Source organism: Hydra viridissima, unplaced genomic scaffold (genome assembly GCF_058129835.1).
Source record: "Hydra viridissima isolate aposymbiotic clone 2 unplaced genomic scaffold, HvirCarnegie_v1 scaffold_16, whole genome shotgun sequence".
NCBI classification, from domain to species: Eukaryota; Metazoa; Cnidaria; class Hydrozoa; order Anthoathecata; family Hydridae; genus Hydra; species Hydra viridissima.
In genome coordinates, this window is record NW_028324315.1 from 8,507,918 (window position 1) to 8,532,722 (window position 24,805).

General features: G+C 30.9%; 1 protein-coding gene across 3 annotated transcripts; it reads left to right on the plus strand.

The window, feature by feature from the left end:
* The first annotated feature begins 16,415 nt into the window (after positions 1–16,415).
* LOC149877935 (uncharacterized) lies at positions 16,416–20,697 on the plus strand. Of its 3 annotated transcripts, XM_090073763.1 has the most exons (5): positions 16,471–16,789; positions 16,890–17,033; positions 17,821–17,873; positions 17,945–18,199; positions 19,036–20,697. In XM_090073763.1, exons 2-5 carry the CDS (start codon positions 17,014–17,016, stop codon positions 20,643–20,645), a joined length of 1,938 nt encoding a protein of 645 aa, XP_089929889.1. In that variant the 5' UTR covers positions 16,471–16,789; positions 16,890–17,013; the 3' UTR covers positions 20,646–20,697. The 3 variants fall into 3 exon arrangements, with proteins under 3 accessions (XP_089929888.1, XP_089929889.1, XP_089929890.1); XM_090073762.1 differs by having other exon boundaries at positions 16,416–17,033; XM_090073764.1 differs by having other exon boundaries at positions 16,694–17,033; positions 17,543–17,873.
* Positions 20,698–24,805: the final 4,108 nt, after the last annotated feature.

Here is a 24,805-nt window from a genome sequence, read left to right on the forward strand (position 1 = left end):
ATTTATTTTAAAGTTGATGAAATAAGAACGGATATTTTAAGTATCAATCATCCATCAACATTGGATACAAAAAATAGTATAGCAAACTGTTTATATCAAATGGGAAAACATAGTGAGGCTTTAGAACTTTATTATCAAGTTGATAAAATTCAAACGGAAAATTTAGGTATCAATCATCCTTTAACTTTGGCTACAAAAAATAACATAGCAAACTGTTAATATTGTATGGGAAAATATAATTAATTTTCAGAAATTTATTCTTAAGTTGAAAAACTATGAACGGATAATTTAGGTATCAGTCATCCATCAACATTGGATACAATAAGTAGTATAGCAAATTGTTTATATCGAATGGGAAAATATAATGCAGCTTTAGAAAATTATTTTCATGTTGATAAAATACGATCTGATAATTTAGTTATTAATAATCCATCAACATTTGCTACCAAAAATAATATAGCAAAATGTTTATATTGAATGGGATAATATAATGAAGCTTTAGAAATTTTAATATCAAGTTGAAAGTCTACGAAAAGATATTATAAGTATCAATCATCCATCAATACTGGATACCAAAAATGGTACAGCAAACTGTTAAAGCGATATGGGAAAATATAATGAAGCTTTAAAAATTTATTTTAATGTTGATAAATTAAGATCGGATATTTTAGGTATCAATCATCCATCAACATTTGATACAAAAAATATTATAGCATATTGTTTATATAGAATTGGAAAACATAGTAAAGCTTTTGGAATTTATTATTAAGTTGATAAAATAAGAACGGGCATTTTAGGTATCAAACATACATCAGCATTGGCAACAAAAAATAATATAACAAGTTGTTTGAAGAATATGGGAAATATTAACGAAGCTTTAGAAACTTATTATCAAGTTGATAAAATACAAGCCGAAATTTTTGGTAACAATCATTCATCAACATTGGTTTTCAAAAAATAATATAGCAAACTGTTTGAGTGGAATGGGAAAATGGTTTGAAGCTTTAGAAATTTGTAATAAAGTTGATAAAATACAAACAGATATTTTAGGTATCAATCATCCATCAACATTGGATACAAAAAATATTATAGCAAACTGTTTGTGTGATATTGGAAAATATAATGAAGCTTTAGAATTTTATTATTAAGTTGACGAAATAAGAAAGGATATTTTTGGTATCAATCATCCATCAAAATTGGATAGAAAAAATAATATAGCAAGTTCTTTTAAAGACACGAAAGGAATAGAAATGTATTGTGAAACAGAGAGAACTGGAAAATCGATGGTGTCATTAGTAATTTAAATTAATTTGAAATTCTATGCTATACCACTAATTTAAACTTCTGGTAAACTTTTTTTTCTGAGCAACATTTCTTATAAACGTTTTTAAATGAGTGTGTTATTTAAACTTTTTCCATAAATTCGTTTATAAAAAAATATATAAAAATTCCTCTATTTCAATCTTCTTTATATTTCGTTTATAATTTTCTTTTCTGAATTATTTCATTAAAATTTTGTATTTTATTTCGTCGCTCTAATTTTATGCACTTATTTTTCATTTTCTTTTAATTTCTTTTTTTAAGTTTGAATTGAAAATATGCGAAATTATTAAAAAATTAATATCCGTTCTTATTTTATCAACTTTATAATAAATGGTTTTAATCGATCAATGTTCATGTATAAGAAATATGAAAATAGATTTTTATATTTTCTTTTTATCGTAAGTTCTTTATCCAATGTACGATAAAAAAGTTTGAAGATGATAGAAGTTGTATCAAAGTAAAAATATGATGGACCCATATGAAAAAATGACTTTGTATTGAGTTAATGAATGAAATTATTAAATGCAAATGAATGAAAATTTGTTCGAAAGAGTGTAAAGTTAAAAATAATTTTTTTACAGCCGGAAAATTAGAAACGTGAAGTTTCAGATAAAAAGACCCTTGGGAGAAGTTTTAAATAAATTTCAAATGATCTTTTATGTAAAAGTGAAATAAAAAATTAAAAGTTCTATAGTTTTTTTATAACTTTGTTAACCTATTAAATTTTTTATTTCATTAGTAATCCCCAGCAAGCAAACAACGTTGAAACAACGTTGTAACAACGTTGATCAACGTCGATCAACGTTATTTCAACGTTTTTTCAACGTTGTGTGCTAGCAGGGTCAAAATGTCGAACTCATAATAATATCATAATTAATTATAGTTAAATATTTTTCTTAAAATTAAACTTTACGTTAAATAAGAACTAGGCTGGCAAAATTAATTGCTCTTTAAGTCAGAAAAGATCGTATGCGACTGTCAAAGTCAGAATTAACAGAAAAAAATGCGTGCAAACTTTTACTTGGCGTGTACATTTGTATGCGCCAAGTAAAAATTAAATCAGATCACAATCATTTTACAAAGCATTCAAGCATCATTCACATCTGTACGTACAAAGACATTCAAAACCTAAAACCCTACACGAAAGCCTTACAATTAGAAAATATGAAATATATATATATATATATATATATATATATATATATATATATATATATATATATATATATATATATATAAAAATATATATCTTCAATTTAAACTTAAAGGAAAAAATTAAAAAAAGAAAATAAAAAAGCAGTTTATTAATAATAAATTAATAAATAATAGTAAATTAGCAGTTTAAATTAGAATTTAGTAAATTATAATTTTTATCAAAACTTCAACTAAGAAATTTAAATTAGAAACTTAAAATGGAAGTATAAAAAACAAAGTTAAAAGTGAAATTTAAAGAAGCACTTGATAGAAAAAGTCAATAGAAATAAGTTAAAGCAGATATTTAAAGAAGAAATGTAAATTAGAAATTTCAATTTGAAATTTCAAGTAAAGTTTTAACAAGAAAATTTAAATTAGAAATTTTAATTAGAAATTTAATTTAGAATTTTACTTTAGAAGTTCAAACTAGAAATTAAATATAGAAATTAAATATAGAAATTTAATTTAGAAGTTTAATTTAGAAAAAAAAAACCTTGCCTTTTTTATTAGTAAATATTATTTTATGCATCTTTATATTTATTTATATATGTTTTTTAAATATATTTAAAAGTTATAATAATTTGTGTATACATTTTTATATTTTTCAACTTATTATTATATCACTTTATATCATTATTTAATACATACATGTCATTATATCATTATTTAATACATACATACATACATACATACATACATACATACATACATACATACATACATACATACATACATACATACATACATACATACATACATACATACATACATACATACATACATACATACATACATACATACATACATACATACATACATACATACATACATACATACATACATACATACATACATACATACATACATACATACATACATACATACATACATACATACATACATACATACATACATACATACATACATACATACATACATACATACATACATACATACATACATACATACATACATACATACATACATACATACATACATACATACATACATACATACATACATACATACATACATACATACATACATACATACATACATACATACATACATACATACATACATACATACATACATACATACATACATACATAAATAATTACATACATACATATGTGTAAGTTAATCCAATTTATATTATAATAGTAATAGATTATCTTTCCAGTATTTTTTTTATTTTTTTTTATTTCTTGTCAATAACTTTTTACTTGTTTTTTGACTTTTGTGTCAATCAAGATGAATATCTGCTGATTAAATTACATTTTTCAAAACTAAAAAGTATCCCTTTTGCTTCTAAATTAAAATTTTACATATTGTGCTTTTTTCTTTTAGCCTTGGTACCAGTAAAAGGAATGTATTTTGAGAGTAAGAATTATTTATAATTTCAATTTGTTGATGAAAATTTTCAATCAATGCTTTTAAAAATGTGATTGCTTTATTTTCGAAGAAACTTCTTCTATTCGTTCACTCGCCATAAATTTAAAGTAATTGATGAATTCGACTACTTTTCTATTCTCATTTGCAAAATACCATTCAGCATTTCTAGCTAAAAATGACCTATTTTCTATTAAAAGAATTTCTGGGAAGAAATTCTTTTGAAGAAAGTTTCATTAGGTGAAAGGAAAAAGTGAAGATTTTTATGACATGAGTCTTTTTGGTCGGTTTTAAGAAAAAAATGACTCAAAATTTTCAGTAGATTATAAAGGTTCAATATATAAATAATTGTAACGTAAATATTTAACTAATTGTAATGTAAATGGTGTTATTGTCAGTTGCGTTCGCTATGCAGATAGATTTGTTAAATTTAACATAATTTCTCTTTTGAAAGCTTTTTGTTTTCAGTGTCAGCTTTATTATTTTGTTGAATTGTTACAAATCGCTAACTAAATAGTTATTGTTTATCAATTTGTTAGGTATCATTAGATTAGCAATATTAGGCAATAGAAAAATGTTTATATCGAAAAACTTCCATTTTCCTTGTGAGTTTGAGATTGAAAGCATTAATTGAAGTATAGGTGGTGTGGGTTTGACTTGAAAAGAGATAAATTTATGATTTCACTTATCCGTTGCATTTTTTTAAAAAAAATTAGTTTACAATTTGAAAATAGCCCATTAGCAGATTCTTGAGAAACAAAATTTTTTACACCTTACCTTCGAAAATCGACTTTGAAAAATTTTAAAAAAATAAAGATTCAGCTGTAAAAGCGAACAGCTTTTATTCAACATTTATTCTTAACATTTACGTTTTACATCAATAAAACGTTAACTTACTAATAAAAGGGATCAAAGCACATTTAAAATCTGTAATAATTTTGAAGCAGGATTTTTTTTCCCTCAAAACTAAATGAAAAGTTTACAAAACGATGACCATAAAAGAAATGAGACTGCAGTTTCTTTTCTAAGAAAGTTTTAAAATGCAGTTTTTGCAACCGTTTTGAGAATTACTTTTACGATTGTTACCGCTTTAAACTTAGATACTTTCATTTACTTTTTTACATTTTTCGTTGGTATAACAAAGAAATAGAAAAATAAACTTTTTTATCTCAGCTTGAAAATAAACTATTTTGCACCGAAAACTTCACATGACTTTAAAAAACTTCACACTGTTTTAATGCTTTTGACAAAGCTGCTGATCGGCTTACTTGTTATTCGTAATTCTGTTGGTTAAAGCGTACCTAAAGTTTAAATATATCGCACCAGTTGTAAAAAAGATATAAATTTTGTATTTCGTAAATTTATTTGTTTAATAAATATTTAAGTAAAAAGTTGTTTTTGAATTGATTTGTGGTCTTTTTGATTGTTTTATTCTCTTCGATTTGTAAAATAATATTAATTTTATATTTGTTAAACTCGATGTTATGTTTTCACATTTTTTAAAGTGGATTGTCTTGAGTTGATTGTTGTTGCAAAATATATAAGGAAAAGCGGGTTCTGGGACATTGATACTTTTCCATACTTAAGGATGCTAACATTGATGCGTTAGTGAACATTTTTTATATCGTGTTCTTGAACAAAACCTAAACTTAAGGTGTTGATCATGTTGTGTTTGTTACGTACTTAATAGCAAGAAGAAGTATAAAAAATAACCATGTTATTTCTATACCAGTTCTTCGGTTTATTGCCTTGTTTTGTAGTGTCCAATGGCAAAGGTGCTGTGAGTGCTATCATTCAATAGGATCCTTTTATCGTCGTTAGCGCTGAGTGCGACTTTGTTGATTTCTTCAGTGTAGACGTCATGATGACGGGATCTGAAAACGTTCATGGTTTTAAGCTTTTCTTGTTTATCCTTCAAGCAGTCATAGTAGTCTTGGTGAGTGATGTGATTTTTAACCACGTTCTTTTTAACCCCTTTGCATTTTTTGTGTTCTTTATCTTCTTTTTCAACTTCTTCAGGGATGTAGTAAGAGTAGAGCTTAGGTCTTAGCCCAACAAATTGTGTGATTTGTTTACCACCGGTTTCATCCTTGAACTTGCCGATAACCTTTTTATTTAATCCCACTTTGAATCCAACGTTTTGAATAGCAGGATGGTCTTTTGGAAAGTCGCTCGTATCAAATTTGGGTTCAACATCATCAGCAATGTCTTTATAGAAATCTTCCGTTTCGATTTCATAAATGAGCGAGTTGGTATCGGTCATGAGCAACTTGGCTTTATCACCGTATTTAGGCTTCATGTAGTCATAGTGGTGTTCAAACATCAAAGTTTTGCTGATGTCGAGGATGCTCATTCCCAAGTAAACGGGTTTATCGTAAGTGACTTGTGTTTTCTTCATGTGAATCGCGATTAATTTTTCATCAAAAATGGTGTTCCGATCATAACGAGGACTTTTAGATAATTTTAAGACTTCTTGTTTTGTGTGTGTTTTGTGTATTTTCCATGGTTTTTCCAAAGACAGAGTTGTTCATGAGTTTAAAAAATTCTTTTTCAAAGTCGTTTTTAGCTTTTGTTCTTTTATTAGTATTGCCATCGATGTATACTTTCATGAAAGGTTCTTCTCTAAAGGTGATTCCTCGATGAATTTTGGTGATGACTAATCCCATTCGTTCATAGAGTTTAAGGTTTTCATGATGGACGACGTATTTTTCTTTATTGTTTAAATTGGGAACGAGTTTGGCTACTTTTCTAATGGTTAATCTTTCAGGAGCCAAAGGGTAATCGTTGTGTAAATCGTGAAGGTGATCAGGGTAATCTAAATCGACTTCGAGAATGCATGGCATAGATTTCCAATTTTTAAGCTCTTCATCATTCATCCATCTGAATCCTCCAACGGGAAGAGGTTTGCTCATAGCCCATCCGTACAAATTGTTGGCGTCTAAGTACTGAATGAATTTTGAGGGTTTTGAAGGGTCATTGTCTTGCATGTATTTGTTATTAGCAGTTCCAAGTCGGTTAGAGATCATGCATATTCCACCGCGTATTCCTCTTTGGATCATGTTGAGCATATCAATATCGGTTATCAAATCCAATTTAATTTTAGTTTCCTTTAACATAGCGTCCCAAGCCAAACCAGGAGAGGTGTAATACCAAAGAGGGTCAAGACCATAATATTCTATGCAAGTGTCTCTAAAATTTTCAAAGACATCTGCTAGATTCAGCACGTCGGACTTGTTGTACAGCTCGTGGTAATCTTTAAAGGTTTTGCATCCAAATACTTTCCAAACTTTTTGCGCATGCGCGTAGTCTTCATCAGTGATGTCTTTATCGTCTAGTCTGGAATAAAAGGCTTCTTTAGGTGGCAATTGCGTTTCGGAAAACTTTTCAATGGAGTCCACCCATTCGTAAGGGCATTTGCCTTTTCCTAATAGCAAATCTCTTTGTTCTCCGCTGTAGAATGAATTTAGATATTTGCACATGATGTCTCCTTTTTTAGATCTTCTAGAAGCGCAATCTTTACAATTGTCTTTGCACTTGCATTTTTTTCCTTTCTTATCAAGACAGTCCTTTTTGCATGTCTTAGGGTCTAATTTGGAGCACTCCTCACACAAATCTTTAACAAGGTTGTCAGTCAAATCTTTTAACGGGTTTGACATAAACCTGTAGCTGTCAACGAACCTCAAATCTCTATACACTTTTTTCGGTTTGCCTTTCTTATCAATCGAATCTCTCACTTTGATGCTTTTTGAGAAGCTGATATATTTTTCTTCGCTGTTGGGTATGCAATTGAGTTTCCCGTTTTTTCCGCCTAATCTCTTGATGAACAAATGGCTGTCATAGCCAGACAAGTTATGAAAGACAACGGGAATAAATTTTGGAACTCGATATTTTTTATTGCAAGCATTGTGAGCAGCTCCACGGTACTTTCCAGTCAAATGGCAGTGATCCCACACTTTATCATTAAGATCCTTTTTGCAAATATGACATTTGGTTTCAGTTTCAAACTTCTTCTTATCCTCATCAGTCTCTATTCTATTTTTCTTCCATTGTTGTTTTCGTGAATAACTATCGTCACAAATCTTTATAAAGTCTTCTTCAAGCCTGGTAACAAACTTTTTACCTACGTCATCCTCATCGCTTTCTGCTGTGTACTCGACAGGTTTACTTTTAAAGCCATCAGGTCCTATGATGTAATAACATAAGGAGCTTGGAACATGCTTTTGGTATTTTTTGGTATACGACTCTTTATTATTATATTCAGTGTTGTCATCGATGGGTTTGATGAAACTTTCAAAGTCGGCATAGACACAGTACGGAACTCTCATACTATTGTTGTAGTTTTTAAACTCAAGGGTTGACCCTTCTTTAGGAAGATCGATTCTCATAGGCGCGTTATCATAACAGTATTCTCGATGAATTTTGAGCTTTTCTTCTTGATCATAGCCGTGCATGCACCTTCTGCAAAAATGAAGTTTTCTTTTTCCTTTTGTTGTTGAGGAGCAAGCAAACCGACTGAAATTTTTAATAAGACAATAATGGCTGTTGTCTTTATTATCGTTTGAAATATACAGCAAATCAACACAGTGCTTTCGATCATGAAATTTGGATATTTGCATAGGTTGAGGTTTATTCATTTCATAGTGAAAGACGTTCACGCTGATGTCAGGATTATTTTTCTCAAACTTTTCGATTTGAGTTATCTTTACAGGAAATTCCATTCCTTCCCAATTGAGCTCTTTAGATTTTAAAACCAAGTCTTCATCAATTCTTTCATTATGCGTATTTTTCATGTTAAGAGCTCTGGTAACACACCACTTGAAACATTCTTTGTAGTTGTTTTCCATGTTGGTGATTGCCTTTTTGTTTTTCAACTTGGTAGGTAGCTCCATGTAGGAAGAGCCTCTGAAAGGTTCATAATCGACAAAGCTGATATCCATTCTTAAAATCTTAGACAAGACGCAATTAGATCCCATCTTGTTGTAATTAGCACTACGTTCCAAGATTTTTTCTTCCATTTGACTCATTAACGTTCTTACATCCGTACCCTCTAAAATAATCTCTGTGTTGGATGAAAAGTTAGCTGTCTGAGTAGTTTCTTCACCTGTTAAGATGCTTACACGAATCATTTCACAGGCTAAAACAATTCTTATTTTTGTGTTTATTTCTCCTTCCATGGTTTGAATAGCAGACTCTCTCACCAAGTTTAGAAAAGGAACAATATTTTGGTATCGAGAAGACGGCTCGTAAGAAAATAGTCTAGCAGAACGTTCTGCTGAATGCTTGGTCATATTAAATTTTACTGTATATGGACCACCTGGAGCAGGAACCGGAGCAGCAAATGCAGCGTCTTTGAGAGATTTGATTGTTTTTTCCACTCCATTTCTCACGCTGCTCACTGCATTTTTTACCGTAGTTGGAATGAATGAACTAATGAGATCATTTACTTGGCTAAAACCATGATTAACCGCATTAATAGCAGTTGTCTTAAACCTTGAAAACAACCCAGGTCTTGCTGCTGGAACAGGTGCTGGAGCAATAACCGGTGCAGGACTTGAAGCGATCGATCTTGCCTCAGTCGTACGTCTACGAGCTACATGTTGAGGAGCAGGTCCACGTCCAATGACAGGATTTTGTATAGCCTCAATGAGCTCGGCTTTTTTCATTTTATAGATACCTTTGATATCACTACGGCCTTTAGCCATCTCTCTTAATTCTTTCACTGTCATTTTGGAATAGTTTCGATCTTTTCGATCATTAACAGGCTCTTTGACAGACTTTTTACCAATGACAGGTTTTGTTGTTCTTATAGCTTCAACGAGCTCTTCCCTTGTCATTTTGGTATAGCCTTTGATAGCCCTTTCGTTAGCATCTCTTCGTAATGATGCCATTGAGACTTTTTTCAATGATTTATCTTCCATTTTTATTAGGGGAAGAAAAAAATTTTCGACGCTTTCATCAGCGCTTTTAATTTCTGAAGATTGGCGACTCATTTTATTTCCGCCGTGATTTTCTTTAAGTCAATTCAATTTTTTTAAAATCTTGGCACACTGTCAGCATGTTTTCTTCTTCGAAAAGTCTTCAACAAAAAAAATTATGATGGTAACCATGACAACCGTAAAGAAATTTTTTTCAATTCTTCGAAAAGAATTAAAAAATGGATTCAAAGAAATTAAAAAAGATCCAATTCGATTAATAAAAGGTCAATTTGATTTTTCATCTCTTTTAGAGAGTCATAGTCTCTCATCAGCAATTCCTCTTCACCAAAGAGTTGGATCATTCGGTAATGTTCTCCATCAAGGAAATTGACAATATCATCAACCAAATCATTAAACATTTCGCTTTGTTTACCTAAGATATATTTTAGATAATAAATATCGTGTTCAAAAAGCCTTTTTATTTTGTATATGTCTGTTTTACTCAAATCACTTCTCATGATTTCATCAAGTAGCTGACTTCTGTGAAGGCCTTGAATCATTTCGTAAATTGGCATGTAGTTCTTTTCAAACGCATCTTTCATCAACGGTCTACTCAGTTTACAATAAACTTTAAGTTCAAACTTGAAAATTTTTTCAAGCATTTTTCCTGACTGCCTGAGCTTGTCAAGAAGTGAGACTTGATATTTGCTTTGCATGTTACCCATCTTTTTTAATCGTCGTAAATTATCTTACTCGAGTTCAATTTTTTTATTTTCAGCAAAAAAAAGAATCTCATTTAGAATACGATCTTCGAGAACTAAAAAGTTGAGCAAGATTATCAATCTTATCATGCCTTTCAGCATCAATAAATAGTTGTACAATCGTGTCAAGAACTTCAAAAGAACAATCTTTACAGCATTTTAAAATATGGTTTCTAGCTTCCAAAGAAAGTCTTCGCACCCTTCTTTGAATTTTTCGAACTGTTGGATCTGGAGACAGCTCAGACTCGATGTCGAGAACAACTAAAAGATCATCCCTGCTCGTTCTACCTAAGTCAAATTTACTTTGCATGTTACTCATCTTTTTATTTGCACCAAGATTTTTTAAAGCCAATTTTTTAGATTTGTTTTCAAATCACTGGAAAATTCTCTGAATTTTTTTAACACGGTAAAAGTTAAAAAAATCAATGATGAAGCTTTTCAATCTTGATTCCATTGTCCACCTTTCCATCTCGACGATCAAAATATTTACATCTATGACCAGTTCCTTTCATCGCCTTGTAAAGAGACTTGTATTCAGTCACCTCGCCTGTTTCAACGATAGTCATTCTCACAGTGATTGGATTTTTTCTAACTGAACGAAGCCAGTCCCATTTTGGATCATCATTCTTTTCTCTAGGCTCATGTATTCTTGGTCGACCTACTGGCTTGTATTCTTTCACACTTTCTAAAATCTCGTCTTTACTGATCAAGTTATTTTCAACCGCAAGCATCATCAGGCCTAATAAATTGTTTGAGGTTTTAGTGACTCCATTTTCCCTCAGCAAATTTTTCAAATATGATGTTGTATATCTCATTTTATTAAGAGAAGAAAATTTTTTAAGCCTCATTCATTTTTTAGATTCTTTGAATCACTGGAAAATCTGCGATTTTTTTTTAAAGCTTTCCACGGATCTTAAAGATCTTAAAAATTCAATCTTGATTCCATTGTCTACCTCTCCATCTCGACGCCATAAATATCTCCATCCACGTCCAGTCTCTTTCATCGCTTTGTAAAGAGACTTGTATTCAGTCACCTCGCCTGTTTCAACGTTAGTCATTCTCACAGTGATTGGATTTTTCTTAACAAAACAAAGCCTTTCATATTTTGGATCAGTAGGTTTCTTTTCTTTCGGTTCATGATGTATTCTCTTTTCTTTGGCTCTTTCTAAAATCTTGTCTTTACTGATCAAGTTATTTTCAACCGCAAGCATCATCAATGTTAATAAATCGTCAGCCGTTTTAGTGATGCCGTTTTCATTCAGTAAATTTTTCAAATATGATGTTGTATATCTCATTTTATTTCTGCCGTGATTTTTTTTAAGCCAATTCAATTTTTTTTTAATCACGGTAAAAGCGACATTGTCCTCATGGCGATGTAATCTAATAAACAGCAGTCATGTGAGTTCCATTTGAAACAAAATTAAGCAGCTTGTCAGAGATCACCACGGCAAAGATAACGGTATTTGCAACAGTTGAAGTTCGAAATTTAAGGTTGATCACCAATTCAGCTGTTTCTGAAGCCACTCTTTCTTTTTGCTTGCTTATATCAACAAAGAACAAGGGATACAGTTTTATATATTGAAACAAGGACAACCCAGATTGGCAAACAAGTTCGTTTGTGCCGTAATATTTTTCATCAAAAGAAAACGTATCTGCATAAGCCATGACCACTTTCTTTTCTCCAAAATTCAAGTCGTAATTATAATTTGGGTACTTTTTCCATTGACGGTCACGTAAAAATTGCTAATATCACAATGGTCAAATAGTGACGGATTAACAGTTTGACTAGACGGTCTGTTCGTCTGAAGTCCAAACAAAACGAACATCGGAACGCTTTTGTCGGTGATTCTTCCAAGCGACCAGGTAAATTCCGTTTGACCAGCAGGAATAAGCTGTCTTTCGCATTTGTTTGATTTATAAGGTACTTCGATAGGTATCTTTTGAGCTATTAAACTCATGAATTCAGCATTTCTCGAAACACTCAATTCAGCGCGCGGCATATAAAGCCTGAATTTTTTAAGATCAATCATTCCTATACTGGCGCTCTCCGCTCTGTAAATCGCATCATCGCATTCTTTTTTTGTAAAGGTGATCGTGTGTCTGAACCCATAAACAGCTTTATCATAAGTTTCACAAAAACCAAAAATGTGCTTCAAAGGTATCCTGAACGAAAAAGCGCCAACGGATGTAGTGTCTGCAAACAAATGGTCTCGTCTAACTTTAAATCCTTCATTTTCAACAAGATTTGATGTGTCCATGAACCACATTTGCTTCATACCATCTTTAATCTGAAATCCGTTAGGGTATTTCACCATTCCAAGAATGGTAGTGGCATGACCTGGATAAATAACTCTTTCCACTTGCTCACCAGACAAGTCATAAGTCACGTCGTTAAACAAATACATCAAAGCATTATTCACCAAGGCGATCTTGTCTATGGCTTCATAAAAGCTTCCATCACTCTTTTTCAACACTCCTTCAATAAGAATGTAAGCCTCTGATGGCAGTGTTTTAATGGATTGACAGTCAATTTCAAAAGTGAATGTGCCTGAAGAAAATTAAATCAAGATTGGTTGGAAGGTACTCGAAAAAATCCAATTTTTCAATGCCAGTGTCATACTCTGGTTTATCAGTCAGTCTTAATCGATCGGTAGTTATCATTTTATAGAAAGAAAAATTTTTTTTAGATCATTTCACTCTCATCCTTCAAGCGACCACTTAAAATTATGCAATTTTAATTCCTCTTCCCATCTTCACTAGATCTTGGATTCGAATCGCATTCTGTTTTGACATTTTCCTAGTTTGAATGGATGAACCAGTCTTTAATTTCACAATGGTCTTTTTACCTTTATCAATAGCCACATCTTTAGCAGCAGAAATGGCAGAAAGAGCCAACTCTGTGCCTGCAGATTTTGCAGCTGTAATCGCTTCTTGTCCAATTTTGCTTGATGCAGCATTTTTTAGCATATTTATTGTTGCTTTTGACATACTTGAAGCAGCTGCTCTTTTGATGAAATTTTTAATCAAGTCTACAATACCACCTCCACCAACAACGTTCTTTTTCGCATATCTTCTTTTGTTCACAATGAGCATTTTTAAATAAACATTTTTCTTTTTAGATCCCTTGATGACTAAATTTTATCAATCGTCTTCATTAACAATTTGTATTCCGCTTTATTAATCTCTCCTTGTCTCAACAGCTCATCGCAAATGCTCTTCTAAAGTCAACTGAAACTCTGAATTGCTTATTCTTCCATCCATCAACGCTTTGGAAATGTGCTCGCTGATCGTGTTCAATTTTGACTCTGCCAACACTTTTATCTTCTCATGCTTTTCCGCTTTCAAAGCCATTCTTTTGTTCACTTGGCTTCCAACAATCGATAAAAAACCCATTCCAATAGCTACACCTTCACACGCAATCGCTACTGGACTGGCAATAATCGTTGACAAAAGACCAATTCCAGTCGCACCCAATGCTATGCATAAACCTTGCATCGTATTGTCCACATTCGAAATGATCCTGAAAACGCGATGGTACTTTTTGCTGAGATGAACTCGCTTTGCTTTTTCAGTTTCTATTTCTTTCTGAATCTCACCAATCTTCTGAAGACGATAAACATGCCCTTCATCTACTGGAGCCGTTGGAAGAGTTGGATAAAGTTTTTCATTCAATATCTCCATTTTTTCATTAAGAAAGATTATTTTAAATCAATGTAAGTAATCGTACAGAGCTTTTCGCCTTTTTTAACAATCACATCCTCTTTGCTGTTGCTATTCACGTCCATAATAACGTTATCTACAGACTCTGAAATAATAACTTCGTTCTTTCTATAATTCAACTGCTCAGTGATTTTATTCATTAATGTCACCACTGCAACACCTTTCTCCAAATTCAGTCCAATGGATAAAGATATCGTTGTATGGGAGAGAACAACAAATTTAATGTCTTTCTGAGCAAAAATCTCATACTGTCCGTTCGTGTTGTAATAGGGTGGATGATCCAGCGATTTTCCCGACACAATAATGTTACTCGGTCTTCTTTCCTCCAACTCTCTGATCCTCTCTTCTAAAAACCTTAATTGCAATTCCTAATTGTGAACTTCTGCTGAGGCAACATTTCTAAAAAACTTGTGAGGAGCATGCATTTTAAAACATCTTAAAAATTTTTTAGATCATCTCATGATCAGTGGAAATCTACGATTTTTAGATCCTTTTTTGCAAACTTATCAATTCTTTATTACCCACCCACGAATTAAACGAGTCTGGATACCCCAACCATTTCACCAATGATTTTTTATTAGTCTTGCGAACGATTTTTTCAATTCTGAATATGTCCTGATGCGTCTTTTGCATCTCCTGCTCGTAAAGAGTGCCTTGAATTTCTTCACCGTTAGCATCAGCGATTTTATACGTGGGAGGATCCGTATGCTGAACATTTGACACATTTGACAATGCTGATGTTTCTCAAATACAGCATGCAGGCCTGATTACTAGACTGACAGTAGGCTACTTAAGCTACCATTATCTGTGTTAAGAAAGTTACTTTTTTAATGTTTTGTGCACTTTAACTGCAGCTATTAACTATTAGCATTGTTTTTTGAACTTTTGAAGTTGCAGTATAAAAGCACTGCAAGTTATTTCAAATAATTTGCAATGCTTTAACCACTTAATATTACTTTAATTTATTTGTGTTTTATCATTGTGGATGTAAAGCTTTGTAACTAATAAAAAAACAAATGTGTTGATACCGAACCGAACCCGAACTTTAAAAAAGGGTTCGATTCCCATCTCTATTAGTAATGCGTTGTGCAATTCTTGAGGGCTTGTTGTAAATGTTGCTCGAAATGAGGGTTGTGAGACATATTTCGAACAAAAATTTTAATTATGTTTCAATTTTATATATTTAATTACAGTGAATACAGTTTTTTACTTGAATGTGTCAAAATAAGAATTAGAATTTGATAATAGATAATTTCTATAATAAATATTTTATGTCTTAAACTTTACTTATAAACTTTTCTTTACTTTACAAATAGATATTGTCTTAAACTTTTTATTTATTTATAATAAAAATAAAACTTTTAAAAATTTTTTAAATTTTAATGTTTGTTGTTAAACAATTCTAGGAAGTCAAAGAGTAATGGTCAATATTAAGAAAAGAAATCAAAAAAGTCATAAAACCATGCAATTGAAGTTAAGAAGCAACTTTTAAAAAGTGGTTATCTTCATAGCCACATTTTGTTAAAAACCTATTTTCACATCAGAACTTTCATTCTGCAATCGAAGGGATTTCTGATCCTGCGGTTTTTATTACACTTTTATAACAAAAGGTTGTTAAATAAAAACGGGAAAAGTAAACGGGAGACGAAAAAAACCTGTAACAAAGATAAACTGATATATCAGAATTAGATTTTCAAATAAGAAAAACGGTCGGTTTTTTATCTTTCTAATCAAAAATCGATTAAGTCTGGATAAACCGCCTAAAAAACCGGAATGAAAAGGTTCCTAAAAGGAGCGTACTTTTTTTAATAACTATTATGTATAAACGAACAATATCTTATAACTAAAGTTTGGTGAAAAAAATTTTTTCAAAATGTTAAACAGTTCTTTAAATATTTCGCTATTTCCTTTTTATTGTCAGAGCGGACGCGTAGTACACAGTGACAAATAGTTTATTTCAGGATGCCTCGTTTTGGACTTATTTCGCTTTAATAATATAATTCCATCCTTTTGTTTTGTTAAGCCCTTATTATTATTTGATTAAGACTCTCACTCATCGACGCCAATTGTTTTTAAAAATAAAATAATTTGACATCAGTTTTAAAAAATCAACAACAGAGTTTAACCTCAATGCAAGAAAGTTAACTAGATAAACGAGCTAGATTCACTTGATCCATAAAACACTAGGAAGCTGGAGCGAGAAAAAACGCGTTTCTTTAAAGACATAGCGAATTGAAAACAACTAAAAACTTTGATTGTCATATTATTTATTTTTATTTGTAACTTTCTAATGATTCCTTTATATTTTGAATGATTGCTTTTATTTCGAATTGTTTTATTTTAACTAAACTTTTTGATTGCAATATCGTGACGCAACTTGAAACGTTTTTAAGTGAAACTTTCAACAACTAAAACTAAAACTAAAACAAAAAAACAACTGAATCAAGAACTCACCGATCTCCGTTTGGTTCATCGCAGATTTCGGTTGGTAGTTTTTCATTATACTAAAACCAGTTCAAACATTTTATTGATTTAATGGGTTTTTGCTTTTTTGTTTTCTATGGTTTGCTGTTGCATGATTCAGTTTGAAATTTTCAACGTGCTGGTTTATATCAGTTCGAGAAAAACTGTAGAACTCAGCACTTGTTTTGTCGATCAACCAACTGTTCACATAAAGATCGCAGAAAAGAACTTTTGTAATAAGGAAAATGGAGATAATGTATAACCGGTACGTCATCTACTTTTGTTGTACTCTTGTGATTTGTTACCTGATTTTTCAACAAATTTAGTTTCATAGTTAGAAAAGCCGGTGAAAAAATAGGAAAATATGACTTTACTGAAGTGAATAACAAAGGCAGGATGAAGTGAGAGTACATGAATAATTAGTACATGAAAAGTTTGTAACGGAATAACAAATCTTGAATATGAAAAGTTTAATACAAGAAACCAAAATATTAGAAATCTGATTAAGAACCCTTCTTGAAAAACCTCTCACATTATAAACGTCTTTCAATTGAAAATTCGTCTTACAATTTAAAGCTTCTTAGTGCTTCGTTTTGGACTTCAAAACTGTTCATTATTGCTTTATTAATAATTATTTCAAAATATTGCCACAAGTCCTAATTTATGCAGATCTCAATCGTGCAGGTACTGCTGCATTATTGAGAATTGCTCAAGTTTCTTTTAATATAGTTGCTTTTGGGAAGATGGATTATTGGCATCTTTTTTGTTCTTAAGTTGCAGAGTCGCCGTAAGTCAAACCACTTTAACAGTCAATAAAATGTATTCCATCAATAGGAAGTTTACTGGGATGACAGTTTTGTTTCAGTGACTAAGGGAGTTCCTGAAATATCTGATATCAAACTGTTTATTTCACTTCTAAAACTGCTCTAAATATTTTGACGCAGCACCTATTTCTTCGTACTCGTTTATTAACCGTGAAAATAGTTTGCTAACAAACTGAAGAGGGTTTTACTGAAATTTATCATTGCAATTAACGGACCTCTTTTTCGTAGAACGGCTTTAAAAGACGAAGTTGTCATGGAGAACGAGTTCGACGATATAAAGGGTAATAAAATATTTTTAATATTTCCCATTCGAGACAGATTTTCGATTTCCAAAAAAAACCTTCTCTTTTAGTTGAAAAGTTTCCACAAGATGTGTTTACAACGCTTGCTGATTTGTTGGCATATGATTGGCAAAAGTTTGCTCGATGTCTTTTGGTTGATGACTCAGCAATCGATAATGTAAAAGAAGAATTTGAAACAACGAGAGAACAAACTTTGCAAATATTGAACCAATGGCGTAAAAATAATCCATCAAAAAAATGGCGAGATGTGAAAAGTGGATTACTTTTTTGCAAGCGTGAAGATTTGATCAGTGAATGCGAACGAAGTAGGTATTTTGAACTTGATAATTTTTGTGCAGCTGTTGCATACCGATGTTCTCCTGCGGCCCCTGAATATTTATTAGAGATAAAAAAAAAAAAAAAAAAAAAAAAAAACACAAAATATAAAAAAAAAGTTGCAGACCATTAAAAGATTTTTTTACCTAACACGAACATTTTTGAAAAGGACAAACTCTCTATTATTTATATCAAAAACTTAGTTATTTATAGCATTATTATATTTAATTACTAAGTTAACAATATTATTTAAAAATATGAAATAAAAGCTGAATGTGACTCCTTAACTTAATTTTTTTTTGCAGCCGTCCTGCATTTCACCGTTATAACCTCCCACCCTTCCCCAAAGAGTAATACTGCATAAACTTCTAACGAACAAAAGTTTTTTTCAACTTTTTCAAAACACTTTCTTAGGAAAATTGATTTCGATTTCGAAAATATAACTGTATTGCGACGAGGTTCTCAAATTAAAAATCAAAATGTTCCTCTTGGAGTATTTTACATGTAAAATGTTTTTTCTGAAAAAAAACTGCAATTGTTTTAAATAGCCTTTACAAATGGAATTGCTTGAAAATAAAACAAACTTATAAACAGAATATTTCATCATGATAATAGCAAGCGCATTAAATATTATATTCAGCAGATAGTGACAATTTTAATAGAAATCGTCGATTTAATCGTCATTTAAGTCTTGGAATAAATTTATTATGTTTTTCCTTTCAAAAACAAAACAACTGAAATGCGAAATGCCGTTCAAAAACTGACTTCTAAACATTCCTCAAAAATGTCACCTTGCAGTTAAAAATTAAATGTTTTTGTATTTTAGAGTTAATATCCCGACACTCCATTTTTGGTATCCTGCCGCCGACAAAAGCCTTCTTTTCACGTGACGATGAACTTAATCAAATTCATAAATACGTGTGCCAAATAAACGATTCGGGTAAATCAATCACGATTTTAACTGGAATGTCTGGAATTGGAAAGACTCAGCTCGCTAGAAAATATGCAGCATTTTATAACGACTATTTTGATAGTATTGTGTGGGTGGATGCAGCATTTGATAAAATACAAGTTTCTCTGACTAATCTCTGTCACCAACTAGGGTTAAGCGTAAGAGATCCTCAAGGCGATCCGTTTGATATTGAAGTAATTTCTAGAAAAATACATCACTACTTTGAAAGAGAAAAAACGCTTTACATCTTCGACAACGTCGACGATGAGAGTGTGAAGAATTTTGAAAAATACGTATCAAATAAAAAAAATGCATTTACTTTGGTAACATCGCAATGGAAATCATGGTCTACCAATGTTAATCAAATTCAAGTTAATTCTTTCTCACCTCAAGATGCGTTACTTTTTGCAAAAAGAAATATTAAACAAATATTAACAAACGATGACGAAAAACTAAAAGAAATAACCAAAGTGCTTCAATATCATCCACTCGCTATTAATCAAGCCATTCTCTATATAAGCAGCAACAGCGTTTCTTTGAAGGAATATATAGATCTCTTTCGATCATATTCTTTCGAAATGCTCGAGGAAGGTATCCAAACTGAACAGGGAACAAAGTCTACTATAACATCAATTAGCATAGTATTAAACAAAATAGAAACATCGAATGAAAAATCGATGGAAAATTTGAACCATTTATCGTATTGCGACGGTCAACACATTACAAAAAAGTTTATTCAGGGTATTTCAAAACACTTGAAAATAAACGAAGAGCTTTTGATAAATCGAGCAATAAGTTTACTAGTAAGTTATTCGTTGCTTGATCGTTTCGACGATGACAATGATAGGTACGCGATGCACGAAATGACACAGTTAGCGTGTAAATGTTATCAAAAAGGCAAAGAAATAACAGAAATATGCAACGTAAACATCGCCCATTTTCTAAAACTAGAGTTGGAAGTGGTAAAGGAACACATTGACGATGGAAAGCACTTCTATAACCATTTCATCCATATGTTTCATATTAACAAACCAAAAATGTGTGAAGTGTTCCATCAACTGAGTGAGAGAATCCAAAGTTTCTTATCAAACAAAGGTTTTTTTCGAGAAGCAATAAACATTCTCGATGCCATTGAAAAGTATAACACAAAATCTTATGGAACTGAAAATGAAATAACCTTAAAATCAAAACATAGTATAGCAATCTGTTTGAATGAAATGGGAAAATATAATGAAGCCTTAGAAATATATTATCAAGTTGATAAAACACAAACGGATATTTTAGGTATCAATCATCCATCAACATTGGCTACAAAAAATAATATAGCAGTCTGTTTGTATGGAATGGGAAAATATAATGAAGGTTTAGAAATTTATTATCAAGTTGATAAAGTACAAACGAATGTTTTAGGAATCAATCATCCATCAAGATTGGCTACAAAAAATAATATAGCAATCTGTTTAAGAGATATGAAACGAATGTAAATGGAAAATAAAAAGTTTTGAAAGATATGTAATAAAAGATAGGAATGGAAAATCGAAGTTGTCAATTATTTTAATCGTTTTTGAAAATCCTGATTTGTGTTAATATATTAGAAATACGTAAATAAATTTATGGAAAAAGTTTAAAAAACACACTCATATAAAAATGTTCATAAGAAATATTGCTCAGAAAAAAAAGTTTACTACACACCTGTTCAAAATTCAATGCATTGGTAACCGTGGCAGAACAATATCTTTATAGTATTTGCCTTGTTTAGGGATCTGATCAATAAACGTTTCTGGCCAATAAAAGTTTATCCTCAGTGCAATCCTTTCCACGGCCCTTTCCATGGCCATTTAAAAAAAAAATTTGCGTGTTTTAGAATAAAAAAAAGGCAAAACACATCACTTTTGTTGCTACAAACCTTTTTTTGAGTAATATTTTACTACTTTCTTTCTTTAAAAATTACAGTTTAAAACTAAAAAGTCTGTTTTCATTCATTTTCTTCAACATCGCTGTAAATATTCACGTAGCTAATAAACTCTGGAAGAACCCTCAAACAACCCGTAAACAAGGAAAAGAATAAAAACTTAATCGTTGATATTAAGATTCTCAAACCAGATTTTATTACTACAAACTTTTTTTCATACTTCAAAGCCGGAAGTATTGCATTTAAAAAAAGCGATTATTATCTCCGGTCTTTTCGAGCCTATTTTCTAATTCGAAGAGGCCATCATATAAAAAACGTTAACAATTCTGCTCCAATAAAGAAGATCACTTCAAGCCTAACATTCAGATGACGGTCATAAACTTTAATTAGACAGGCAAAATTTCTAAAGTTTGCTAAAAGTTTTTTAAAAGCAAGTTTAAAGGAGTCCATATACATAAATATTGGCTTTTATCTTTTTTAGGTAAAAAAATAACAAATGGATGTACAGTTTGATCAAATATTTGAAATTTACTAGAACTCAATTTAATTCCAAAAATTCACAAAACTGGTCTTTCTATAGCATTTACTGATATTAAAATGATTCACACTTCCCAATGTTTTATAGTAAATACTTTCGAATTCCACTACACATTTATGAAAACTTTCTTAGAATGCAACTCTCCCTTAATCCTGCATGGATTAGTTATGTTCGCGTATTATGGATTAGTTAATAAGCGCATACCTTTAAGGTTCTCAGTGCAATTTATAATAGATTTCAGCCATTTTCACCTCAGGAGAAGTACTCGGGTGATTTAAGACCAGTCTGAGAAAATTTCGTTTTTGTTCGTGTTATTTTTGTTTAAACGCGTGTGACGTGTTTTCACCTCGAAAAAATTGTGAATTTGACATTAAGTATACCGTTTCCGAAGGCTGACATTGTTTTTATAGAAACAGCCGATAATAGATAAAAAATATACAGGTAAATATAAACATTTATATTTAATAAAAATAGTATTTTATCTTAATTAAATACAAATGTTTATATTTACCAATTTAAAATATATTTTTATTGAAAATATTCCATGCTTTTTGAGAAGCTGGATGGAAGAATGAAATTTTTAGCAAAACGTTATTGTGAGATTTAACACAATTATCTAAAGTGATTTTAAAAAAAACAAAGATTAATTAGTATTTAATATTTTCATTTCTTACTTTTGCAATGAAACATTCTGCTTAATACTATGATCTTATTCCAATATATTGCATTTTGAAGAGTGCTCGATATTTATTTTTCATTACAAATTAAAACTTCAAGGTTGATTAAAGAAAAATAAGTGATAAAAAACATTTGGATTTCGCAACTTTTCCATTTCAAAACTTGTCTTGTTTTTTATTATCATTACATTTGCTGAAAAATGAAAATTTCACAAAACTTGTAGTACTAATTGAAAAATAAACAACAAAATAAATCACAAAACATATAATAAATCACACAACATATAATAAATCACACAACATATATAAAAACACTCAACTTCGATGTATGTATGAATGTATGTATGTATGTATGTATGTATGTATGTATGTATGTATGTATGTATGTATGTATGTATGTATGTATGTATGTATGTATGTATGTACGTACGTACGTACGTACGTACGTACGTACGTACGTACGTACGTACGTACGTAGGTATGTATGTATGTATGTATGTATGTATGTATGTATGTATGTATGTATGTATGTATGTATGTATGTATGTATGTATGTATGTATGTATGTATGTATGTATGTATGTATGTATGTATGTATGTATGTATGTATGTATGTATGTATGTATGTATGCATGTATGTACCTGCAACATATACCAAGTATATTACAACAGAGAATGAATCATAAAAATTAGAAAAGATTAAGTGAAACATTAAACTCATTTTCAAGTAAAAACCAAATACAAAAAAATAAACATTGCAACAAGACAACTGCTTTAACATATTTTTATGTAAAACTTTCAAACTAGAAAACGAATTTTGTTTAGCTTGAAACAGCTACAAAATATTTAAAAATCTAAAATTTCATAGGCCAGTTTAAATCTCTTAAACACAGGTCAACAAGCAATCCTAAAAGATTGACTATATAATATTGTTTGCTCGTTATTGATATTTTTATTTACTAATCATTATATAATTTTTTTTACCAATGGGAGAAGAGACTCATTTCCCAAAGTTATTACCTCTTTAATAGCTTTTCAACATTTGTTACTTGATTACAACCTGGTGCTGTCATATAAAAATGTAAGTTTGATCACATGGTTTCACCTGAAAAAAAAAAAAAACCTTAAATACGCTTATCGACTTTATATCTCAAAGTGTCGTTAACGATGTTCGCTCCATTCAGTAGTGTTAGGGGCAACACCAAAAGTTTATAAAAAACGTCGAATTTTCTTATCGTACCACAAATCCCAAGTTGTACAAGTGGATGATAACCATAGCAGCCGAGAGAAATTTCGGGCCCGGGGAAGTTTTTTTAAGGGGCCCTCATTATGATCAATTACATACCCAGGACCAAAAGAAGCGTGCTCTGGGCACTGAAAATTAAAAATAAAAGTTAATTAAATCTTTTAAAAGTCAAAACTATTTAAATCTTTTGAAAGTTATTTTTAAAAATTTGTTTGTACACACACAGGGCCCCGGGAATCTTCCCCGTCCACCCCCACCCCCCTCTCGGCGGCCATGATGATAACAATACTAGACTGAACTTTACTGAAATAGTTGTGCATAGAGATTATTTTTAAAGATATTCTCCCTTTTCAAAAAAGACAAAATCCGTCATGACCCATCAAGTCGTAAAAAATTATTATTTTTATTTTTAACAACTTTAGCCTGATAACGCTCATTTAAGTAAATTGTTTTCCAAAAAAAGTTATGCAAAAAAGAAATGTTTAGTGGTGCAACCGAACACTGAAAACCAGACTTGCCTTAAATTACCCGAGTAAGCTTAATTTTCTTCGCTTAAAATGGCAGCATAAAGTCTTGAATTTGTACAGCATTAACAAAAAAATTCAACACATGGTGTTCATTTGAACATAGTTTACAACTTTACCAGTTGAGGATTTGTCTATAACATAACGATTTTGTTCTGCAAAAAATGCTGGAAAAAAAAATTCCGCGAAACAAAACCAAAGTAAAATTTAGCCGACTGAAGTTTAAGATCCGAGTTCGGTCTGTTACAATTATTCTTGGTGCAACTCGTATACAGCCTGCTTTTAATAATCAAAATCTTTGGTGTTTTTTTTGGCATCTTGATGCCAAAAAAGACACCAAATTGATAAAGCGCTAGAAGAAAAGTTAAATACAACTGAGAAAAGACGAAAACACGAAGAATATCTTACAAATAGATAAGGAAAAAATTAATGAATAGAAAAAATCGAACTGTAAAGCAACAAAACGCAGATGAGTAAATCAAATCAGAAAATCTTCAAAACCCTCAAGCAGAATGTCATTAAACGTTCAAAATGAAAAAAATTCTCAACCCTTTAACTTGAATATAACCTTATATTTAAATAATACCCATAATTTAATATAATAATAATAACAAAGAGTTGATAAAAGTAAAACCAATGCTCTAAATTAAACTATTTTGTTATTATTTAATCACATGACCTAATACATTGTGCCATGTTGCCTAATGCGTGATGCAGTGGGCGTATAATCAATCATATGCCCCAATT